The sequence below is a fragment of the Melanotaenia boesemani genome, chromosome 22 (assembly GCF_017639745.1).
Source record: "Melanotaenia boesemani isolate fMelBoe1 chromosome 22, fMelBoe1.pri, whole genome shotgun sequence".
Lineage (NCBI taxonomy): Eukaryota > Metazoa > Chordata > Actinopteri > Atheriniformes > Melanotaeniidae > Melanotaenia > Melanotaenia boesemani.
This window is the reverse complement of record NC_055703.1, coordinates 15,556,401-15,581,545: the sequence shown is the minus strand read 5'-3', so window position 1 is coordinate 15,581,545 and position 25,145 is coordinate 15,556,401. Positions and strand designations below refer to the sequence as shown.

General features: G+C 38.9%; 3 protein-coding genes across 5 annotated transcripts in view; 2 read left to right on the top strand and 1 right to left on the bottom strand.

Moving 5' to 3' along the window:
- mettl24 (methyltransferase like 24) overlaps positions 1–3,902 on the top strand; it is a 36,675-nt gene extending 32,773 nt beyond the window's left edge. Inside the window, exon 5 of the mRNA XM_041976030.1 lies at positions 2,917–3,902. Coding sequence (XP_041831964.1) covers positions 2,917–3,267 — 351 coding nt within the window. The 3' untranslated portion in view covers positions 3,268–3,902. The remainder of the gene's footprint in view (positions 1–2,916) is intronic.
- A 97-nt stretch (positions 3,903–3,999) lies between these two features.
- cdc40 (cell division cycle 40 homolog (S. cerevisiae)) lies at positions 4,000–22,473 on the bottom strand. Its single transcript, XM_041976029.1, has 15 exons — positions 22,268–22,473; positions 21,910–21,996; positions 19,122–19,251; positions 18,931–19,017; positions 18,664–18,803; positions 18,262–18,358; positions 17,897–18,036; positions 16,939–17,013; positions 16,628–16,673; positions 14,315–14,416; positions 11,952–12,067; positions 10,763–10,896; positions 7,531–7,607; positions 5,244–5,388; positions 4,000–4,543 (listed from the first exon to the last, which is right to left on the bottom strand). Exons 1-15 carry the CDS (start codon positions 22,457–22,459, stop codon positions 4,366–4,368), a joined length of 1,746 nt encoding a protein of 581 aa, XP_041831963.1. The 5' UTR covers positions 22,460–22,473; the 3' UTR covers positions 4,000–4,365.
- Positions 22,474–23,028: 555 nt separating this feature from the next.
- wasf1 (WASP family member 1) overlaps positions 23,029–25,145 on the top strand; it is a 58,863-nt gene continuing 56,746 nt past the window's right edge. The window contains exon 1 of one of the 3 annotated variants that reach the window (XM_041976093.1): positions 23,029–23,397. The gene's annotated coding sequence lies outside the window, so the exon portion shown is untranslated. The remainder of the gene's footprint in view (positions 23,398–25,145) is intronic. The other 2 variants (XM_041976094.1, XM_041976092.1) reach the window with 2 other exon arrangements.

The window sequence follows — 25,145 nt, the reverse complement described above, 5'->3', positions numbered from 1 at the left end:
TGCTGTACAATAAATTAAAAAGAGAACAAAGCATAAAACAGTACAAATAATGAATAAGCATAACAATGCAAATGGCTATAAATGACCACATAGGAGCTATAAGAAATTTAAAATAACACAAGTACATACAAAGGGTAAAGATTAGGACAAAGATGACAACTCAAACTTACTTGAAAACCAAAGAGTAAAAGTGTGTTTTAGACTTAACAAGAGCAGGGGAATGTCTGACCTGCAGTGGGAGCTCATTCCTTATTTTAGGAGCTGGATTTATAAAATCTTTTTGGGACAGTTAAATGCATCTGGTCAGGTGATGTAAGAGTATGTGATGGCATCTAAAGGTGAAGCAGCTCGGACAGATAAAAAAAAAAAGGGGGGCAAGATCATTAAGCGAACTGAAAACAAAAGAGTCTTAAAATAGATTTGTAGATGAACGGGAAGCCAATGAAAGCACGCTAAAACCGGGCTTATGTGCTCTCGTTTGCTTGTACAGTTAAAAATTGTTCAGCCGCATTTTGTACCAGCTGTAAGTGCAACATGGAAGGTTGGCTAATTCCAATAAAAACAATTACGATAATCCAGGGGTGAGGTTATAAAAGCATGGATAACCATCTCTAGGTGATGTCTTGACAGGAGGGGGTTGATTTTTGGCAGCCGCCTAATTGAAAGAAGCAGGACTTTTCAACAGCATTGACTTGTGAATAATGTTTTAGGCTGAAGTCCATCTTTACACCTCAATTTGTGATGCTGGATTTTTAGTGTGGTGCCAGAGAGGAAAAGTCAAAAGAAGGGGTGCAGCTAGAACTGAGGAAATTCAGAGCTAACCATCCCCTGATCTTAGTGAGACACTCAAGGAGAGGCTGAACAGAACTATTACGCTTTAAAGGAAAACAGACTTGACAGTCATCAGCATATAAGTGAAACAGCATGCAATGCTATCCAAAAAAAGAAAAAAAAAGGGCACCAAGCGGCAGTAATTAGAGCACAAGAGAGGCCCGAAAATGGAGCCCTGTGGCACCTCCCAATGGAGGGCAACAGAAGCAGGGATAAAATCATCCATCCTGACACAGAAACTCCGATCAGAGAGGTAGAACCTAAACCAGGGGTGCCCAAGTCCAGTCCTCGAGATCTATGATCCTACAACTTTTAGATGCAACCCTTCTCCAACACACCTGGATCAAATGACTGGCTCGTTACCAGGCCTCTGCAGAGCTGAATGACATGCAGATGACACCTGCTTGAAGTGTGTTGAAGAAGGGTTGCATCTAAAAGTTGTAGGATGGTAGATCTCGAGGACCGAACTTGGGCACCCCTGACCTAAACCACTGCAGAGCTGAGCCAGTGATGCCCACCCACTGTTCTAGCCTGGAGAGGAGAATGTCATGGTCCACTGTGTCAAAAGCAGATGTTAAATCTAAAAGCAGAAGTAAAACAGAATCCCCAGAATCAGTCAGTCATTATCTACACCACTCCATCCACTTAAGGGTTGTAGAAAAGCTGGAGCCTTACCCAGCATTTAGCAGATGAGAGGCAGGGTACACCCTGGACAGGTCACACCCTGGACAGGTCACCAGTCCATCGCAGGGCCATCCCCAGAATCCACTGGTACAAATATGTCATTAAAAACCCCTAAAAAAACTGATTCAGTACTGTGGTACGTTTTAAACCCAGACTGGAACACTTCCAAAATGTTATATTCTCCCAGGAAGGCCTTCAGCTGGTTGTAGACATTTTTTTTTTCCAAGATTTTGGACAAAATACAGTAACTTGGAGATTGGCCTGAAACTAGACAAAGCAGAATGGCCAAGGCTAGATTTCTTTAGCAAAGCTTGCACCACAGCATGTTTAAAATTGCTCAGCACTACACTAGAGGTCAAAATACTGTTAATAATATTAAGAATAGAGGGACCAACAGCAGGAAATACCTGAGACATGGAGGAACAATGTCACAAGCCAGATTGCTTCATACTGGTAACCAGCTTCTCTATCGTGGAAATGAAAATAGGTTCAATCTAGAATCAAGGACAGCAATGCATGGGACCAAGATGGATGGGTCATGGGAGGGAGGAGAAATACAGGCCCTAGTGCTAACAACATTGCCCAATAAGAAATTAAGTTCTTTGAAAGCTTCCAGAGGGACAGATTCATGAGCATTGAGAGCTCTGTTAATTTTATTATAAAAAACACAAGGATTTCAAGAGTTGAAAAACTATGTCAGATAAATATTTTGCTTTAGCAGTTTTCACAGCTCTTTGATAACAACATCAACTCTTTCTCGGTAACTTAAAAGATAGTGAGCAGTGTTTTGTGGAAACGTTTCCATTCACCTCAACTGAAAACACCAGCTTAATAACTAGAAAAGGAAATCATTATCTTAATGTTTAAATACTGACATCTTGAAGAGTAAGTCCAAATATCTCCTCCTAATTAAATTAATACAACCTGACAAAGTAAGGCACAATTGCCTGAGAGATCTTTAAAGTCTCCCCAACCGAAGATCGGGCAATGGACGGCATTAGCATTGTGATAAACCTCCTGAAGAAACCCAGGGTCCAGTAGATATGTATTAAGCTTTGTGCATACACGAGTCGCTTTACATGAATATGACCTCAGGGTGCCATTAACATTTATCTTATGATGCATTTCCTCCCCGCTCCATCACAGCAAGCCCTGTCAAGCAGCTCTTTTGCTCAATCCATCATCAGCATTGCTAAAGCAAGAACAGAAGCCAAGCTTCACTTATTCCTTTTCATCTTATAATAGCTTACACTCAACAACTCCACATGCTTTAGTGTCATGTTATCATTCATTCATTCTTCCTCTGCAAGTAAAGTAAAATGGTTAACTTTTATCTGTCTGTCTATAAATAAATATCATCTTAAATGGATGAATGAATGAAGTAACTTTTTTCCGTTTCAGGTAGATGTACTAAAAGCAGATATGGAGAGTGCAGAGTGGAAGATTCTGGAGAATTTGGTCCTGGAGGGAGTCCTGGACTCAGTGGGTCAGCTGCTGATAGAGCTTCATCTGCATTGGGCGGGTTTTGAAGTAGGCGGTGATGACCCATCTGTGGTGCGGTACTGGTACAGCCTGCTCAAGGAGCTTGAACATGCCAGCTTCCATCTTTTCCATGTCCACAGCGACCCAGCCAAACCTCACCTCTTTCTGCACAAGAACATTCTCAATGCCAGCAGTGCTTACACCTTGAGCTGGGTGAACACACATTGGAGGCCTTCAAGGATGTCAGATAAACATAAAAACTTCACGTGATTTTAAATCTTCTGCATCTAAATTCGAGAACAAATTTTTTTTTAACACAAGCATCCTCCAACAGGCCACTTTTATCTGGCCTGACCTTTTTTACAAAGCTCCCTGCTAGTACTTATCCTGCTGTTTATCATCTCTTAAGTCTGTTATGACCCTAGCGTGTAAAGGGGCAGAGTAATTGCCTCTAGAGGGTTTGCGCTTCTTCTCATAGCGGCTGCAGGTCAGCCTGATTCAGTCAGCATTATCAAGGCCCTCTCTGAGCCTGGCCCAAAGCCAGAGTCGCAGCTAATAAACAGCCAAGACACAGCTCATAAAATAGTATTATAATATATAAATATTATATATATAAATGAATAAACTATTTTAAAAAGGGGTAGGCAGAAGAAAACGCTTGCTTCTTATGTAAAGCAGTTTGAATTGTCTTGTACATGAAATGTGCTATACAAATAAATTTGCCTTTCCTTCACGTCATTTTTCATATTTTTTCCTTTTTTTAAAGTTTTGTTTTTTAAGTGATCGTTGTGTAACAAGTATAATATATTTGGCTGTAATCTTGCTCATAACTTGTGCCATCAGAAAATTAAGCTTACTCAAAATGCTGATCTGGTCTAACAACCTAAAGATAATAAAACACACTAGTCAAGTAATGTCATGTGTAGAATATTCTGATGAATTGTGCGATGAATTTGTGTGAAATACAGATGATAAAATCAATTTTCCCCCAAGAAGCACTGCTTAATTTTGTCAAAAGGTAAAATGTGCACAATGTTTATTTCCACAAAAAGACAGTGATGTGAATGTTGTTTTTTTTACATGACATTGCAGATGAAAACAATAAAAGTAGAAAAAAAAACATTAAAGAACCCTGTTAATATTTCTAGAAACAAATTTTAGGAGTCGTATGTTTTCATATTTGTACAAATATTCCATGTGTACACCATTTGAACTCTCATGACAGGATACAAAAAACACTTCCAGAAATAAGACTGGATACCAGTCCTTTCACTCAAAAATAGTTTTACCAGTTCATGGGGCGAACTGCAGATCTGTGCATCATTTCTAAAGAAGCTCTCTGCAAAGCAGGCAAAATGCAGGACAGCTCTAATCCCAGAGTTTGATCTGTCCATCCCACCCGCACGTGATGACCTTGGAGGTTTCATGTGGATGCCACAGGGCGCTGATGCACACTTTGTCGTGAGCCTTGATCCTGTGGTACAGCTTGGTGGTCTTCCAGTCCCAAATATTCAGCTTTCCATCTGCATCCCCAGACACCACATAGCTGGTAGGAAGGCAATGGTTCAGCAAGAAAAGGTGGAGGAGGATAAAATGATTAGCACTTTGCTAAAAATTACTTGTGTCTCTTCATCACCTGCCAAAAGGTGGGAGTCAGATTTTATGTTTATTTTATTCTTGTCAGAAGTTACAATGTTGCCATGGATACTGAGAGGAAGTGAGAGTACCTGCTCACAGATGTGGGTGGTGGTGGGTGAAAAGTGAGGTAAAGCAGGTCTAAATTGGTGTATTGACTAAAATTGGGGAGTTGGACTGTACTAGTTAGCATTTCTAGGGTGGGTTTTGTATTATATAACATGATGTGGCATTTCCCCCAGAAAAACAAATTACATGAGGTGAGTGGAGGTATCTAAATATAAAGAGCATCAGTATTATGTTGCCCAAAGAATCTATTTACCACATTTTCAGTTACTACAATTAGGTTTTATGTACCCCCCTACACTCACATTTTCCTTCAGGTTTAGCCTTTTTTTTCTTCACTTAGAGATACGTGTATAATTAATAGATGAAAGATAGTCTTTTCTAACATGCTTCTACAACACCAGTATATTTTCATTCATCTGTGGTGCCGAGCATTTCTTACAAAACTGTTACAAACTATCAATGAGCTTTTAGACTCTGATCTTGGCTTCTGTAAGCTATCATCACATTTTCATCAGAAAACAGTGACAAAAAAAAATTCTTACCTCATGTCTGGAGAGAAGTCCACTTGGCAGGCATAGCCAGCCACCATGTGGCCCTTGAAAACTTTCTTCTTGTTCAGTCTGAAGCGGTTTTGGGCTCCAAAAATAAGAATCTGGTTGTCCATGGACTGGCATGCCAGCCATTTACCTGTAATAGGAAACCAGCAAAAATATGTCAACACAGGATAAAATTGTGATGATGCAGAGCAGTTCACCAGCTTCAGGAACACACTTTTTTCTTTAAATTATATAAGTTATAAATAAGTTATCTTTATCCAGAGTTGTTATTTAAGTCACATACAGACATGACAGAAGTTTTTGTCAACATAAATATTACAATTAAGCTATAAAGGTTGTCACACAAAGTTTTAAATTTGTTATTAGCCCAGTAGTTGGTCTCATTTGCATGACTTTGTACAGGAAAGATTTAACAAGCAGTCCTTGGGATCTTTGATGTGGTATTTTAGTGCTGCCTGCCACTACCAGGCTGTGATCCTGACAGCGTAGCAACTAAGAGAAAAAGGGACACTCAGCAGAGTGAAATATTTTTAACAAGTTACGAGGTAATCTCTAACTATAAAGGACAAAATCTCTGCAAAGAAAAGCTCTTCTTTTAGCTTGAGGGAACAGTGCTCTTAAAAAGGGGATGCAGTCATTAAATTGGAGGAAAAATTAGGAAAAATGTTTCAGTAACTGTTCTGTTAAGATCTACGTCGCAGTCTCAAGTCAATACATGGTGATAAGAAACACCACTTCAGCGTTGAAGCATTACACGACTTACCGCACTTCTTAACACGTACATGATAGAAATAATAAATGAGGTATGAGAAAGAGATATAGAGCTGGGGTGTGTGTTTACTCATCTTAGATTCTCTATGACAAAACATCAGGACAAAAAAACACTACTGCCCACAAATGTCAAATGTAATAGGTAGGGGGGATGAAAACAACTTGACCAATTTCACCAGAGCAGTCAGGATCTGTGTCTTTCAGTGAGATGGAAAGAGACGGGGGAATAGGAGAAAACAGGAGGGAAGCTGTGGATGTAGCGCCAAGGGGGACTGGGTGCCATTTAGGTGTGAGAGAAAACTGAATGATCTCCCACTGAGAACACATTCATTATTCACTCGCTGAAGAAAAACAAATCATGTCGGGAAAAATAAAAATGACGCCCAAAGGAGGGTAGAGAGGGAAAACACAAGGAGTGAGGATTTAAGCAGATACAGCTGAATAAACAGATGAAGACCAAAAATTTCTAGTCTCACAGCAATTGAAGATGATGGGCTGCAAAAGGGACTTCTTGGTTTAAAAAATAAAAAAAAGGATTAGAAGTGCCTAATTCTGTTAATACACTGGTCTCTTCACATTATCCATTCATATCTATGTAAGTACTGCAGAAGCAGGATTACACTTACTGTCTGTAGTGAATGTCAGCACAGTCCTCATGAACACCCTTTCATGTTAACTATCTGACAATATCTATACACAACATGACTATTATAAAGTGCCTATAGCAAGCTTACTCCGCATAAATCACAATGGTAATTTCAACATGTTAGTACAGAAAAGCTCTGCCTTTAAGGAACAGCTTGGCTTTTCGGGAGACATACTCATTTAGTTGGCCATGAGAGACCCAACATCAATTGAACATTCACATCTGTATGTTAATTATGAGGCTTCAACAAGGAAACAGTTTGTTACAAAAATAAAACGAGAAAAAGGAGACACAGCAAGCCTAGCTTGTCCAACCCAAATTCACCTTCAAATGCCTATTAATCCTCACAAATTGGCATAATGTAGCCGGCACGTGAAACTTGTAACTTAAGTGTGCAAAGATGCAATGAATGCAAAGGTGCAAACAAGCAGCCAAGAAAAACCAGCAAGAACCACCTCAGAGATAGATGATTATAAAGACATTGGAAATAGCATATCTGGGATGCAGAACATACAGAAATGATTCATTTCAAAATAAAATGTACCTTCAACATCAACCTTAATCTTTCACTTTGTGCTAAATCTTGTTATAACAGGTGTCTCTAGAAGACACTTTTCCATAGACAAACAAGGTGAAAATAGTACCAGCTTTGCTGTAATAGTGTGTACTAACTGGCTCTGTCTATAGCTGTGCATAAATAAAATAATCCATTTGGAGTGTGGCCTGTTTTTGACCAATGCAAGAGGAGATTAATTTACTTCTATGTGACAACGTGGGCTTATGCTCCCTAGAGTCCTCCAAATGGTGCACTTGTATGTGTGTTAGTGATTGTTTTACCATGATTTGACTACTTACCATTGGGAGAGAGTGTCACAGCTGGCATGGAGTGCATACTGGGCTCAGCAATGTACTTGAAGTCCACAGGGATGTCCCTGTAAAAAGCACAAAACATTATCAGTACACATGAAGATGAGTTAAACACAAGATGTGAAAACCTGTGCTGCCCCAGAGCAAGATGACCTCAAAGAAAAACATTTACAAATCTGTTGTTTGTTCAGCACTGCAGCTGCTGATTCCCACTCAGCTGCAGTGCGATAACAATATCATCATTAGACCTACGCAGTACGTAAGCAACTCCATGCAATCTGAAAGATGCTTCTGATGCTGAACTGGGACTTCACCAGCAACCAGTTATTTATTAATCCCTTCTTTGCTCTTCCACCCAGCCCCAGACCTTTCATGCTTTGCTGTGTCTCTCTGCTTGGAAAAAGATAGACAGCAGTTATTTAATCAGTCAGATTCACTGCACTTTGTTTCTGACAGGGTTGCCTGCATGCCAATTTGCTTGGTCTTGAAAGACTTTCTGCAAAAAGAAATGAATAAAAGTGACTAATGTGACCTCCTGATCTCTTATATTTGGATCAAGCATGTGTTAAAGGGTTATAGTCCTGAACTTATCATGCCTTCTCCTGATATTAAAACCATGTCTGTTTCACTGTGATAAACAGCAGTTGAATGCAGATTTTGTACATACATATTTTAAAAAGGGGATTAAAAGAGATAAAGGACAAAATGAAATAAGAAATGCAATCCCCAGTAAAATCCCCTGTAAAATATTAACTTTAGTTTAAAGGGAATAAAATCTTCAGTTAGACTGATGTTAAAAACTGTAACATATTGGAAAGATGAAGTAAATAAATTTGAGATGATCACTGAAACTAATGAGGCAGGATGTTAAGAAACAAATCAAATTAACAGTGCGGATGTTCAACTTTTTTTCTAAAATGCTATGTTTCCCTAGCAGTAGTATCATTACTATAGAGCAAATATTTACATGATGTCTGATTACAGCTGGGTCTGTAGGGGGTTGTTTCCCTTCTTATAACTAAGCAGAAATAAACAGCATAAAATGAGATATCAGAAGAATAGAAGATTTCTGCCTGAGTGATTCTATCAATGTTGCTGTAATTTTTCATCTTTCTAGCCTTTGTCACTCTTCATGATGTCCCTCCAAGTCCGCAGTTTCATCTCTCTCTCAACGTTTTTATGATCAAGCTCCAATTCTTGTTGTTGGCACAGCATGGTGCATTTGTATTGATTATAATCCTCCTCCAACGCTCACACAGGCTCTCTGTTACTTGATGAAAAACCTCTACAACAGATAAAGTCTTCTTCTAAAACTTTTAAGCATGAGTAAAAACAAGGATAGAATCTGAATTATGTGTAAACGTTAACGACAGAACGTGAATGGCCTGTAAGTTTACAGCTTCAATCCTTCGTGCTGTCCAGAAATATCAGTGTTGAGGTAAATTTGGTTTAATAAAGTAAAGTAGCAGCTTACACAGAAGGGTCAGCAAGAGTTAGAGAGATCTAGTATCCATGGGATAAAGATTGGCAGTCCAGACACCTTTGGCCAGACAGGCTTGTCAGTTTACTCTCACAATGTGATAAAAAAAAAGCTCATGCAAGCCTCTCATCCTGAGCTAATGGACAAAGAAGATTTTTAGGATAGGGTTCTTTAGCTGCTTCTTTTTCTGTTTGCATTTTATTCTGTTCCCTAACTCTGTTTCAAAGAGTATGATGCCAAAATTTTGTTTGTAGTTAATCCCATTGTCACATGCCCTGGAGGCAGAGAAGAGCTGGAAAGTTCTAACAGGGAAGTGTAAAACCAAAACAAAAATAAATAAATAACCTAAACCTATGTTTTCCGACTCTATGTCTGCTGATAGAAGTGGGATCATCTGTGTGTGCATGCACATGTCTTTGTGTGCCTGCTGCTGTAAACACAGAAAGCAACTAATACATGCCAGCACAGAAATCCGATAATCAGACTTTAGCTTTTTGATTAAAGGATGCAGTGTAAACCTCTTCTAGAGGATAAATGACTGTAAATGATTTATTTTGTGACTTGGCGGAGCGTCCATATCAGATTTATTTTGAAGTACGTATGTGTGTGGTAAATTCACTTCCTGTTGTTGAATGTGGCAGCGCCCGCGGTCTTAGCGTTGGCCGCTAATGTGAGCGGTAATATGCTACTAAATAGTTTACAGGTGGATGTAATCCACACTGGTGAATGAAAAAAATCTGAATTTGACATTTTCTCAGCAAGAGAAGCTGATTTTGGATAAAAAAAAAAGACACAGGAGTAGCAAGAGTAGGGTTACTTGCCACAGGATGAGAGGACATATAAAAAATATATATCTTTAAGTTTTATAAATGGATATTGGATTATTTAAATTTGAATCAATTCAAATCGATAGTTTTTTTTAATCCCAACATATGTCCAATAAATGCAAACAAAGACTCAAGTAAGACACAAACAAGTAAGCCAGTGGAAGAAAAAAAATTAAAAAAATAATATAATCTCATTCCTATTGTAACACCACAAGTTCATGCAAGGGTTGATTCTGTCCAAGCTAGTGGCACATACATCCATGTATTCTGTGAATTTTACAGAGAGTTTATATAACTTACATGATGAATATGCAAATGTAAAGCCCCGTTTCCACCAACAGGTCTAGGTCGTGAATCTTTTTTTTTTAAATGCATTTCCACACACAAAAATTGAGAATGATACCCCTAATATCCGACCTGACCCTTCCTACTTTTATGGGAACCTTCCGTTGAGGTACCAATCTAACTGATTTGATGCAAAAGGCTGGAGCTTGACACACAGCAATCTGTTGATTGGTTGAGAAAAAAAGTCACTTCACATGCAACCTGGCATAAAAACAAAGCAGGAATGACTCCCTGTTCAGAGCAACAGATTTTTTTTTTATTGATTAAATCTCCAAGGCACCGCCAAGAAGAAAGAACACAGACTGTTAGATGGTTGCCATTCACCTTTTTGAGTCGTGTTTTGGTTAAACTTTAAGGAGCTGCGATGGCGTCGTGAAATTACATAAGTGAGGCATCTATTGCTGATACTCCGCCTCTTACGTAAGGTTATGGTTGGCTGTAAAATGCAACAAGATTACAGTTTACTAACCATATCCTCACCTTAACCGTGGAAACAAGGCTTTACAGTTTGACACAGGACACTCCATTTACAAATAGCACAGCATTAAAGGATGCAGTGTGTACTTACCACTCCCAAACTCGAAGGCTCTTGTCATCTGATGTGCTGACGAACCGGCGATTCTCATCGACAAAGGTGATTGTGTTGACAGCACCCAGGTGGCGGTCGTACTCCTGAACCACCTCACTCGTCCTGATGTCCCACTGTCACACAAAAACAGAAGCAGAAAGCAAAACAGACAGAGTGGGGGTAAACACACTTATCTAGGGCAAACAGGATTATTAAAATGGATTAAGAAAATTCAACAATATGAGCATCTCTGCCAGCTCTCATCTTCTTGTAGAATGCTGATTATTTAAAAAAAAAAAAAAAAAAAAAGCCACAAGCGAAGGGAAAATGATAATGTTGGCTGTGGGAGTCTCCCTGAGAAACGGCTTCAAACTGTGCCAGTGCTGTGGAATTATTTAACTGCACTGATGTGATGACAGTGATTAGCGATCAAACGGGCCTTAGTCTTGAATGTTAAGATTTTTTGGGAAACAGCATGCACAAATTGTAAAGGCAACCACACAGAAGCCACTCACATGGCAACAAACAAAAAAGAACATATTCCTGCCCGGTTCCATTTGTGCTCTTTTATTTAAATCTTACCCTCGGGGTGAGCAGCCATCTGTGCTTATAACCCACAGGAGAGCTGCATGATTTACCACTAGCCCTGATTGTTGTGCTAGATTGTGATAATAACTACTGGTTATATTAACAGTTATGGGGCAGAGTTGGTTCTTGTTACAACTATATCTGAAATATCCAAAAGAAAAAAAATGTTTTTTAAGAAAACTGACTTTCCGTTTGAGTCAGTGCACACCTTGATTACAAACTGAGAAAATGAAAACCTACCATCCACTTGTTTTCTCAGCAAGTTGCTGACACATAAATCCAACTTTTATTTGTAGAGGCTCAGATTTACTTGCTCTAAAAGCTGTTTACATGATAGTGAGATAGGATAGTTTTGGATTTCCTACTTTTGTCACAGATTGTTCTTCTTTACCTCTTTTCTACCCTTGTGCTGGCCATGATTAATGAGTTGCACTAGTCCTGTCAGCCACAGAACCTCCTGCAGCTCTCACACCTCTACACACCAGTACTGAAGGATGAGACAGGATTGTATCTCATGGTCCTGTAAGCACAGGCTGTGTACAGATAAACTCATGTGTGCATCTGCTTGGTCAACAAGATTGGTTCGCTTGCGGTGCTTTACCTGGACAATCTTTTTATCCGACATGCCGGCCACAAAAAGGTTCTGTTTGTCTTCGTCTGGATTGAACTTGACACAGTATGGCACCTTCCTGTTGGTGAAGCGGGAGATACACTGACCTGCGGAGGGAGGCAAATTGAAAGTCAGAGTCCCAGAATAATCCACAGTGGCTTTTCATAAAGGCACACTCAAACAGTGTAAAATTTAAGGACACACACTGCAATACTCTATTGCTCAATCCCTGCAGGTGGTGACAACTCTGCTGGAAAACTGAAAATTTAGTTTCTTTGAGTTCATTCAGCGGCGGGAAATTTTCCCACAACAAATGACAAAAATGACAAAAATGAGAAAATAAAAATGACTGAAGAGGGATTTATGATTACCATGATGGCTTTTTATCCAAAGTATTTTTTGTTTTGCATCCAGAATTAATGTGGAATAAAATGTCCTATTTTGTAACATTGTTGCAATTATGGCTGCAGTAAAGACAACGGCTGCAGCAGCAAAAGAAAAGAACTTCTAAAAAGTATGGAATAAATTTAATTTATTAAACTCCAGACAGTATTTATTTATTTTTCTTTTGGCCTGTCATTAACAAGTGGGGGATTTAACCCTTTTCTGCCCTCTGCTGGAAGAGTAATACTAATCTCAAAGGAGTGGTAATTAGGATGAAGAGAAGACTTAAAGACATAAAAATTTTACGCAAAGAAACAGATTTAAGACATCTCTTACTTGGTGTCTTTAATTGACTTTAACACTTCTCTAAAGGCAAGCATGTAAGCAGGCCATTTGGAGTTGTAGCCACAGCAGTCAGCTCAATACAGGATGTTAGAAATGATAATGTTATTACATCAGTTTTCAATTATAAAATTTTGTGACAAAGGGCTGCGACGGAGCATTTTCCTACTCATTAACCTGATAATTAGCTTCTTGATGGACAAGCTATTCTACATATATACAAACATCCATTGTAACATCTTAAAGTGCTCTCTTTTCTGCAAGCTAGGCCACTCTTCAAACCTGTTAATACACTTTCTACATCCCCCAAATCAGAAGCTTAAATGTAGATAAATTCAGTTAATTATAACAAGAAGGCAAAGAAAAAAAAAACATAGGACGTTAAGAAATTTGAGTGGCTTGAAAGCCTTTGTGTTGAGTATTGTCACCTAAATATACTGCAGTAATAAATCAGTTTAATTGTGGATTTTTTTGGGTAATTATTGTCATTTTAACTGCTCAGATATTATTCAGATATTTGCACACTGCTAAGAGTCGATCATACGGCATTTATTAATTAAATTTACAACGTGAAAAAAAAAATCATAGCTGTAAACAAACTTAATCAATAAAAAGAAAAAGATTATCTAAGTTTCATCTATCTGAATACAGTTATTAAGATATTCAAATAAAGAGCTTTTGAAACCTCTTTCTCACATTTACACACACTGGCTACAGAATTCTGACCTTGTGTGGTTTATGCAAGCAGCAGACAGCAGGAGATTTTCATCTTAACAAGCTCTGTCATACGCGTAAAGAATATCGAAGGTAGGACGTGACAAAAAACAAAAACTGTGCAGCTGTAACATCATTTTGTTCACTGCACATTTAGGATGTGAGCTGAGGTTCTCTTCACCATCTATAACATGGAATTTTTCTGTGTTGATATTGATGCAACATGTTTTGGTCATCTAGTCTTTCAGCAGGGGTGTTGGGGGCCATTTGGATGACTAGATGGCAACGTCACCTTGATTCCAAAATCTAAAAAAGAGCACCTACCTTACCTACCTACCTACTCTATCTGATTTTAACGTGTACACGTAATGCTAATTAGATGTTACTTAAATTAACTGAAATACTGGATTACTGCCCTAGGTAGTTGTGTTACCATTACCATTATTCGCCAAAAGAACAGTAAGTAAGAAGAGTACTTATACTTTACCAAATATTAACATCCTTTTACAATTCCTTGTGCACTTTGGTTATAATGTTAGAATAAAAAATGTACTTGTGTTATTGAATAACTTTTCCTAAAAACTAATATAATTAGAACTTTCAATGCATAAAAGCTGTCCACCTAATACAGTAAAATAGTAACAGTAAAGGACTGTTTATTTGGCAAAGTGGTAACTGACTAAATGCACTGTGAAACTAGCATGCTATATTGCAAGTTGTAATTAAAAAAGTAATTTTAGCTCTCCAACAGTGCTCAGTTAAAGACCCTCAGGAACATTTCAGGACTGCTTGAAAGTATGAAAGTAGCAAAAGTGTCATTTTAATTTTGAATACACTTCTAGTGATTCATTCATTTTAAAGAACCATGTGTCGGTGTGAACAAGAAGAAAAAGGTTATCAGAGGCAGAGCCTACCTGTTTCAGAGTCCCACAGTTTAAGGTAGCGGTCGTATGCAGCGCTGAGAAACTGGGTCCCACTGTTGTTGTAGCAAATGTCTCGCACTGCTTTGCTGTGACCTAACACAAAGGCAGTTTATACACTTACTACAATCAAACAAATTCTACAAAATTAAACTCTCCCCTAGCTGACTACCCTTTGATACTCTTATCATCAGGCAAAACAAATCTAAGAGAAACAAGAAATGCTTGAGAGAAAAGTTGAAGTGGGATGTTTGATATGAAGAATAGTGCATCTTTAAATAAGCCTGCAGACGAAAGACAAAAACAATTACAAGATTCATTATCTCTCAACTATTTTCTTTTTTTATTCTCCTCCTAATCCCAGTATATGCAATCATTTAGCTTTTCTTCATAGTGTAGGAGGTGTGACGTTCCTGTAGTCTCAGCACATACAGACATCTCCCTTGTTAAAACCAGCTTTTATCAGAGCTACACTGTTTCTGCTGTGATAACAGTTCCCACTGAAGGTAAGCACCTGCCTGCACGCTTGCTCCAACCTGGTTTGCAGGCAGACTAAAAACATGTCTGCCACTGCAGAAAGCCTTGATGATGTGGGTGCATACAGAATCACACGGATACGACGGACACTACTGAAAGAAAGCCACATATGTATGCAACTATCCCCCATTTCCCAGACTGAATTAAAACATAAAAAATACTTTTTACATGCAGCCACGCTTTCCAAGCCGCATGAACTAACAGCTGTGTGCAATACATTACAAGACATATATACATATATACATATACATATATATATATATATATATATATATATATATATATATATATATATATATATATATATATATATATATATATATATATTTCTTTTAAATGAGTTTACATTAGGAAATAGGAAACCTGATAGTTGTTCCTCATCTTTTAATTTCTAATGTATCTGAACAGAAAGCATAAAAAGTCAACACTAAAGCAGAGAAGAAATATCACTCATCGGCTGCTTCTTCTGCGACCCTACTCTGTCAGTTCATTCATTCCCTGACGACATCCTCTCTTTCTGTTCACTACCTCCTCTCCATGTTTTCTACCCTCCCTTGCCCCTCGTTCTTTTTAGCCTCTGGCCTGCTGAATTATGCATGTTCAGTGAAGGAGCTGACAAGCAGAACCACTACTGCAAACAATCTCTATTCTGACAGGGTGCCATCTCTAGGAAAAGCATAAGAGTGTCCTGCATGCATTAGCCCAACATTCCTCAGACCCCACAGATTTAATGGAAAAATAAATAAATAAAAACATTTGTCAGTGGTCAGCAGACATTAATGTACCAGTAATGCTGAATTCACAGTCTGTCACTGCTACTTATTTCCCATCAGGCTGTGCCCATTTACATGCTGAGCATATTTCATGTCAGCATGTTTGCTGATGATTTATCTTTGTTTATAAAAGAGCTTTAGTTGGTAGAGCTGTCACTATTATTTAATCAATGTCTGACTGGGGTTATCTTTGATAATTGCCTTTATTCACCCCTCTAGAAACGGCAGAGTGAAAAAAATGCCACACATTTTTTAATAAAGCGGCAGTCTGACATGCTTTCAATGACATGATCTCAGTACAACCATGCTTGCATTAAAGCAACTACTTTCTGGTAAGCCTTTGTTGACATTAAACATTTTAAATAGAAACCAAACACCAGAGCACCAGGGTGGGGAAATTTTGGTTTAAAATAAATTGGGAAAGGAAATCCCATTAACATAGAAGCTTAAATTTGATAGATTTGCAGCAGAAAGGTGAAGGGAACACCACCCATTTTTGCTGAACTTGAAGTCATAGCTGCAGATACCTCTTGGCAAAGCTTCTGAGCAAGTGACTAAATAAAAACTTGACATACAATAGCAATAGCAGGAAAAACATTTTCTTAAAATCAGCAATTCCTAAACAGTAAAACAAAATAAAGGATTTCCAAGGATATCAAAAAAATTCTACTACATAGCCTCCACAGACATTGATTTACAAGCCTAAGAAGAAAAAAGTTGTTCATGTTTAAGTTGTCCTATAAAATATTGCTATTTTTCACAACATAAATGTACACTATTACATTATTATCAGGCTTAGGCTAATGTGACAAAATATGAAATCACTACTATTTTATGTCAAATAATCATTTATTGAAATTTCATAATCACAACTGTCCTATTAGTTAAGAAGCAAAATACTCGAGTCATTAAATGAATGCATTGATCGCATTATGCTTTTATTATTTTAAAAGTAAACATTTTGATTTAAAATGCAAGAAGAAAACTGCTCACTTACCAATAAATGTCCGAATACACCTTCTCTCACCATATACCTCCCACAGCTATAGAGAAATTAGACATGAACACAACACAAGAACATGTTGGTATGTTTGCCTTTACCAAAAATAAACAGGTTAGTTTATAGCCCTTCTTAGCCAGAATAGATGTTCTTTGTGCTTTACAGTTCTATACCGTCAGGTGCATCTGGTTGATTTCTCACATAGATTAGAATCTTCTCAAAATCACCACAATAAATGATGCAAGTAATAATAAAAACAGACTTAATGTGTCTTGCTTTTTTCATGACACCTTGATGTGATCATTTACCTTAATCTTACAGTCCATGGAGCAGGAGAGCAGCAGATGACCAGAGTGGGGAAATAATCGGATAGCACTGACACCCTGGAAAACAAACAGACATGATGAACTTGTGTATGTACCGTATATAATTTATATTAGTGCCAGTCACAATTTCAGCTTCTGGCTCTGGTAATGAGAAGCTGTGTTGCATATTCATTTTGTTTAAGACAGAAATTTCAGTGTCATATTTTCCCCCAGTCTAATTGAACAGAAGATATTGTCATTTGCTAGCTTAAGACAAAAACTATATTTCATCTAAATTTTTTCATGTCACCAGAAGGACACATTAAATTGTCATTGTTTGGATGCGGACAGGCCACTGCTATTGACAAACTATTAAGATGACACATTAGTTGAAACATAATACGCCCAAGATGGATAACATGTATTCAGAGCTGGCTCTTTCTTTTATACTAGCTATCTTATAGTCACAAAACTTTGGTGAATGTACATGAGCCATTCTCCAACAATTATTTCAACATCAGCACTTACTATGCTTATTTTTTTTTCAAACCTGGATTCTAAAGGCTGTAACTTCCTGAATAAAGCAGATATAAACCAATTTAAAAACTTGAGTTATTTCTGTTTCTCCTTGAAGCACACCAGCAGATATAAGGCTTGAATCAGATATCTTCTGGAATAACTAAGTGCTTCCCTTTGGTTCTGAATAGTTAAGGGGTTGTGTGAAATAAACGGAATATTCTTGAATATGTAAGGGATGAATAATTTGATATGGGAATGTTGTCACTGTTTAAAAAACAGCTAGCATGAGATAAAAATTCCAAGGCTTTTGCCAGCTCCCTGAAATTGTTTTATTAGAGCATTTAATAGAATATTCTGTAACCATATTCTACTATAACAGATGTCATGTAGAACCTGCTTTAAAGGAACTTTCTAGCATTCAAAGATGCTCTTCTCCACTCACCTTAGTGTGTCCAGACCAGACATGAAGCTGTTTCTTTGGAAGGTAACACTTATCTGGAGCCTCCGCAGACCGCAGGTTGATGCCCACATCCTGTGGGACATGAAGGTATGACCTACCTTGGTAGTCATACATGTCTTTGACTGTGCGGAGAAAAAAAAACAGACAAATATGACATTAAAAAAAAAAAAAAAAGATGCAGTGTTTCAATTATTTTTAAGGGGGATTTTAGCTGCAACATTGAGATTCTGTTTACATTCAGCTCACAAAACAAGATCTAATGTCACACTTCAAACAAAAAGGTTACATTAAAACAGATAAATAAATGACATGCCACTGCCAATAAAAATCAAAGAAAACCACAGTACTGTGGAGAATGGTCTTCTCTTCTGCAGGAGCCTCCTCTTCATTCCTTCCCTTCTTCTGCCTTTTGGCTGTGATCTCATCAAGTTCTTTCTGCTCCTCCTGTATGATTAAATGAATTACGAGAAAATTAACAAGATGTTATCATCTTTCATATAACCATGAAGCCAGAGTGAGTGAGTGAATTCAGTTTAATCTTGAGTGGATGCTCTGGTGTATGCAAAATAACAAAGGCTAATTGGGTTGTGTGCTGACTAAGTTAACACAGCAAGATGTCAGCCGCATCTATGCTGTTTTTTTTTAAACCTTGCTACCATGTTAAGAAATGAGTAAGTTAATTGTGTGAAAGAAGTTGAAAGAATGTCAACATTTAACACAGCATATGAAAAAAAACAAAAAAACATCACCTCTGAGGGCTTGGCAACATCTTTCTCATCTATATATTTTGCCCATGGTCCAAGAAAATTATCAATTTCTCCTGCATCTCCACCTTTGATCTTCTTTCTTTTCTCCGACTTCTTCCCACTGCTTTCGAACACAGTCAATCCTGGAGGGGGGAGTGGTAAGATATGACAGTCATTAACTACACAAACAGTATTATATTCAGATATTTTAATTAATAAATGATCTGATTATGGCAAAAGCATTAAAAATCAATAACTGTTACTGATTACCTTTATTTTTCTCAGCTTCATCCACTGCACCAATGTAGCTAAGAGAGGATGTTTGGTGTGTGTCAACAGAAGGATCTAAAGCATAACCTATAAGCAGACAAGAGAAGATTGCAATGTCATTCAAATTCAAAGAGGATCAGACCACTAGCTTTATCATTCATACACATTAAATAGTTTAAAAGCAATCTTACCATATGTGGAGAAAGTCCTCCTTTGCTGTTCAAACATGAAGTCATTGACATGAGCAGGTTCTGCATAACCAGACAGCATGTTCCTGGGAGCAGCCATTTGCTGGGTCTTGTAAGGGTTCATTGGCCCAAACTAATAGAAAACAATTAAAATCCATCATTAGAACAAAGATCAACTTTGATGGACCCTAAAAATTAACAAGTTATTTTCTGCTTACCAGCAGTGCAATGACTTGCAAATCTTAGCAATATTTTATTTACTATAGAAGCTTAATAAAAATCAAACTGTGAATGTGAGACATTTTACTATTTTATAAAAAAACATTCACCATTCTTGAATTTAGTCGGGACATGGCTTCAAACACCTGGAAAATCATGTGATAGTAAAAAAAAAAAAATAAAGAAACTCCTTCATATAGGTAGAGTTTCTTAGAGGTAAAGAAGGGTTTAGGCAAAATTATGTTCCTCAACAAAAACTCGTTCGATCATCCATAGTACATAAAATCACCTCACCAGGGAGGCATCCTGACCAGATGCCCAAGCCACCTCATCTGGCTCCTCTCGATGCAGAGGAGCAGTAACTCTATTCTGAGCCCCTCCTGGATCACCGAGCTCCTCACCCTATCTCTAAAGGAGAGCTTGTGACCCTGCAGAGGAAACTCTTCGGCCACTTGTATTTGCGATCTCGTTCTTTCGGTCACTACCAACAGCTCGTGACCATAGATGAGGGTAGGAACATAGATCGACCGGTAAATTGAGAGCTTTGCCTTTTGGCTCAGCTCCTTCTTCACCATGACAGACTGATGCAGAGTCCGCATCACTGCAGACGCAGCACTGACCCACATGTCGATCTCGCGCTCCATCCTCCCTTCACTCGTGAACAAGATCCCGAGATACGTGAACTCCGCCACTTGGGGCAGGACCTCATTCCCGACCTGGAGAAAGCACTCCACCCTTTTCTGGCTGAGGACCATGGTCTCGGATTTGGAGGTGCTGATTCTCATCCCAGCCGCTTCACACTCAGCTGCGAATCGCTCCAGTGAGGGCTGAAGATCACGGCCCGATAAAGCCAACAGAACCGCACCATCCGCAAAGAGCAGAGGCACTCTATACCGCCGGAATAACCCCCACAAGAGTCCCCGGAGGACACGGTCGAACGCCTTCTCCAAGTCCACAAAGCACATATAGACTGGGTTAGCAAACTCCCATGCCCCCTCCAAGACCCTGAAGAGGGTGTAGAGCTGGTCCATTGTTCCACGACCAGGACGAAAACCAAAAACTTTATCCAGAAGGCTGAGGAGTGTGATCCCCCTGTAGCTTAAGCAAACCCTCCGGTCCCCCTTTTTGAAGAAGGGGACCACCACCCTGGTCTGCCAATCCAGGGGAACTGTCCTGGATGTCTCCGCAACGCTGCAGAGGCATGTCAGCCAAGATAGCCCTACAGTATCCAGAGCCCCAGAGATAGGAGAGCAAACGCCAGGGTCCCCAGACTCTGCTTCCTCATCGGAAGATGTGTTGGTGGGATTGAGAAGGTCTTCAAAGTATTCCCTCCACCAGCTCACCACGTCTCCAAACTCCTCCCATGCCTAAGCTTTTGCCTTAGCGACCGCCAAAGCTGCATCCCATTCAGTCTGCCGATACTCATCAGCTGCTTCCAGAATCCTACAGGCCAAAAAGGCCTGATAGGTTTCCTTCTTCAGCTTGACAGCATCCCTCCCTGCTGGTGTCCACCAATGAGTTCAGGGATTACAACACAACAGGCACCTACAACCTTAAGGCCACAGCTCCAACTGGCCACCTCATGTGTTGGTGGGATTGAGAAGGTCTTCAAAGTATTCCCTCCACCAGCTCACAACGTCTCCAAACTCCTCCCGTACCTATGCTTTTGCCTGATCAGTTGACAGCTCTGCCCTTCTCTTCACCCAAGTGTCCAAGACATGCGGCCGCAAGTCCAATGATACAAATACAAAACCTGATCATCTAGGGTGTACTGGTACCAAGTGCACATGACGACATTCTTATGCCTGAACACGTTTGTTATGGACAATCCATGATGACGACAGAAGTCCAATAACAAAACACCACTCGGATTTAGATCAGGGGTGCCATTCCTCCCAATCACAGTCCTCCAGGTCTCACTGTCATTAGTCCCCCAGCAGAACGAGGGAGTCCCCGGAAAGAGGTAATTAAGATATATTCCTGCACACCAAAAGCAACCCCCACCCTCCTAAGGAGGTCAAGTTAATTATATTCTATTCTTAACATTACACATGGCGATACCTCCCCCATTGCAAAAAACCTAGGAGAAACACTGTAAAAGACATACTGCATCGGTTACATTAGGTTTACTTTTTTTGTACATAAGTCAGCAGCCCAGTATTTTCATCATCTGAAAAGATTTGACGCATCATGAAACACAAGACATAACAAAGAGGACCCAGGACTGATGAAGTGCTAGAATCTTTTATGAGACAGGATTGGAACAAAGTTCCTTTCCAAAAAGGTTCAGGAACTGGTCCCTTCAGTTCCCAATTTTTCTTGCACGATTGTTAAAAGAAGAGGGGATGGTACACAGTGGTAAAAACGGCCCTGTCTCAAGTTCTTTAAGATGTGTTGCTGCCATCAAAGTCAAGAGGAATTGATATTTTTCCTGAAATAATAAAATGTCTCAAATTCAACATGAGCTATATTATCTTATTTCTAATATGTATCCAGTTAAACAATGGCACGCAATACAATATATGTAACATGCCTAATCGTACACAATGTTACAAAAAATTCCAACACTTACTTCGGGTGCAAACATGGTTTCAAATGTTGGGTTATAAGAGACTTCTTTCAGAGAAGGGTCCAAGTGTGTCCCTGTCTCGACAGCCTCCTATCATGAAGACAAACATAATTAGACAATGGAGAAACATGTATACTGTCATACTAGGCTATGACAGTCAACTTAGGCTAATACACAGAGAACGCTCTTTTCCCCATTAAAACTTCACATCCTGCCAACATAAAATTGTTAGAATTAAGCTTAATAATTATGATTCTGGATTTATTCCTCATTTTGGAGTTAATCGTGTTTTATGTAAATACATTTTCAACTACAATAACTTCAAAAGCTAAACGTAGTTAGCTTTCTTAACTTAGCTTACCTTAACAGCGACCTCGGGAGCAGAATTAAGAACAGCCAAAGCCATTGTGCATCCAGGCTGCAAAGGTTTGAGATGGGCTGTAGCGTCCGGATCAGTCGTGTCATTTTTCTCGGTACTGGTATTAGAGACTGACTCATTTTCTGAGTCAGAATCGCTACCGTATGAAACGAGGGAAGTAATGGCGGCAGACATCTTGAATGTTATGAATTCACCGGAAGCAGAAAGGCGGTACTTCCGTTTGAAAGAAAGAAAGAAAGAAAGAAAGAAAGAAAGAAAGAAAGAAAGAAAGAAAGAAAGAAAGAAAGAAAGAAAGAAAGAAAGAAAGAAAGAAAGAAAGAAAGAAAGAAAGATGAACAATTTATGTTAATCACGTATTCATAAATATATGTACAAATAATAAAAAGGATTGTAGAATTTCCAAATACAACTCTTTAAATAAAAAATACAATTATTTAACCAATATAAAACAAAGACGTTACTGCGCAGTCCCTCTGTGCACTTTTCACAATTTTACTGAATTGGGTCTTAGAATGGAATACACAATGAAAACATTGTGCTAGAGATTGACCTTATGTATAATTAAATTATTTTCATGCACATTGAAGGCTGAGATAAATAAATCATTGTTGAGCCTTGTAATTTATTGGACAGCCCATCATAAGTAGCCAATGCTGCGAGCGCACGCGCTGTTCGCGAGCCTCCCACGAGTACACATCAGCATGGGACTCTTCCGCGCGCCCCAACAATAGAGTGGCTCATACCATCATCACTGATTGCAGCGGGGGCGTCTTCTCCCTAATAACCATCATTTCACAGGCGTTACTTTAAAAAGAAAACATACGTCGTATATATGTAAGTTTAATATATATTTTGTGTTACGGAGACTCATTTTCGTGTGAAAGGACCATAATTAAAGCCAGCTTCATCTACATCGACCCGGAGAATCCCTTTGGAAAAAAAGTGGCTGGATTCTTCTTCGCTGCCGCCTCTACCAGCAGGAGCGCATTTGATATCAGAGACGGTACAACCATGGATCTGACCCGGGGATTTAAATTCTTGCACGCCGTGGCCCGCTCCGCCGCTCAGTGAAGATGGAAAGAAAATAAGCGGACTCTTAACAATCGTATCAGGTAATGTTTTATTGGAACATTTTGTAATTTCATAATGTTTTTAACTTGAATATTTTTACTAAGTAACGTTTCAATAATACTATTGCATGTCAACACAACGGCAGTTTACTGTCTTTAGAACCGAGTCACCATGTTGTAACATTAGACTTTTAACTGGAGCGGCTGGACTAATAGCGGTCTTAGTAATTCAATACTGTCTGGCCATCTCTGACTCACACATTAACCCTGCATACAGGTAATAAATGTGACAATGCTGACAACACTTGGGATTCCAAAGTGGTCAAGCCCCCAAAAAATCATACAAAAGGCTTTCTTATTAATGATAAATAAAGAGCATGTTTAAGGGGACTGCTGGGTGATAAATTGCAGCTCCACATCTGCATGAGCTCCGCCGCAGTGTCTTGACATACAGTATGAGGAATAGCATGCTGGTGAGAAACCGGGAGAACAAACATTTACAGTGGCCCCAAAAATGATCAGATAATATGCCATGCATATGCAAGCTGGCATGTATTTAAGCGAAACAGACTTGAGGAGTTTTTGTTTGTTGCAGTATGATTAAGCCAACAGCACTGACTGTAATTTCTTCCCCACTAAGAACGCTCTGTCTTGCCTCTGAAGATAGGAGCTGGGGTATATTCCAGCCCGCTCGGTTTGCACACTGTCATGGGGGGATGGTAGCTTGCAGCCCGGTTGAAATCGTGGTTTGTGAAATCTGAAACCTTTGTACTCCTTCAAGTACAACAAGAAAAAGTGAGCAGTGTCCATTCGTGGCAGTGGTGCATCTTTTATAAATGTGGTTTTGCTCGTAAGCATCAGGCAATAATGCAACTTTGCATTGCCCGACTCTTACAGTTTATAGCAATATTTTCTGCAGCATGCTAGTTTAAACCTGGGATCTCATACCCTTTTTAAATGGGTTACGTGCTTTAAATACAATGTTAAGAGTAAGATTGGCCTATAGTGAAAAAAAATGTTCAGATCTATGCCTGGCTATGAATGAACCATCCATTGCATCAGCTGCAGAGGTTGTATTGAGGATCTAAGTGATATGCTGTGTCTTTGCTGTGCCTGGTGCTTGCAACAATCGAAGAGTGAGGCCACTTTGCTTCTCTGATGTATTAAAACTGTCAAATGTAATAATGATACAGGAGAGACATACTGGGGTGCAGATGCAATTGTGGCTTCGTGTTATTGGTTGATCTGGTTATTAATAATGAGATTAGTCAGTTCAGATCAGCTCTTCAGTTAGAAGGGAAAAAGCCTAGAAGTAGTCGCAGTCAATACAAACACCAAGAGCTAAAGGTAATGTTTACACTTTACAGATGAGGCTAAATCAGTGGATTCCTTTTAAGGTGTTTTAGAAACATGTAGACTACTATATGTGAAAGCACCTAGGACATTTTGGGGTGTGTTGATTAAGGATGTTATAAAAATAAGTCTGCAAAAGTGGCTTCTAGACTTCATAAAGACTGAATATAAACAACTACACAGGATAGAATTCATAACTTAAAGTGATCTTGTATGTACATTATATTAGCTGGGATTTGGAACCAATTATACTCTCACTCTGTCAGCACTGAGTGGATGTTTGTTCAAGGATGCTGTTGTCCAGAATCACATCACCATGAAAAACAACAGTTTCATGCATAATCTATAGAGTGGGTGCTCAGTTTCATCTGTTTAATGGCCATACCTACAGGTGTACTCCCACAATAGAACAGAGCATTTTTCAGTTTTGTTTGATG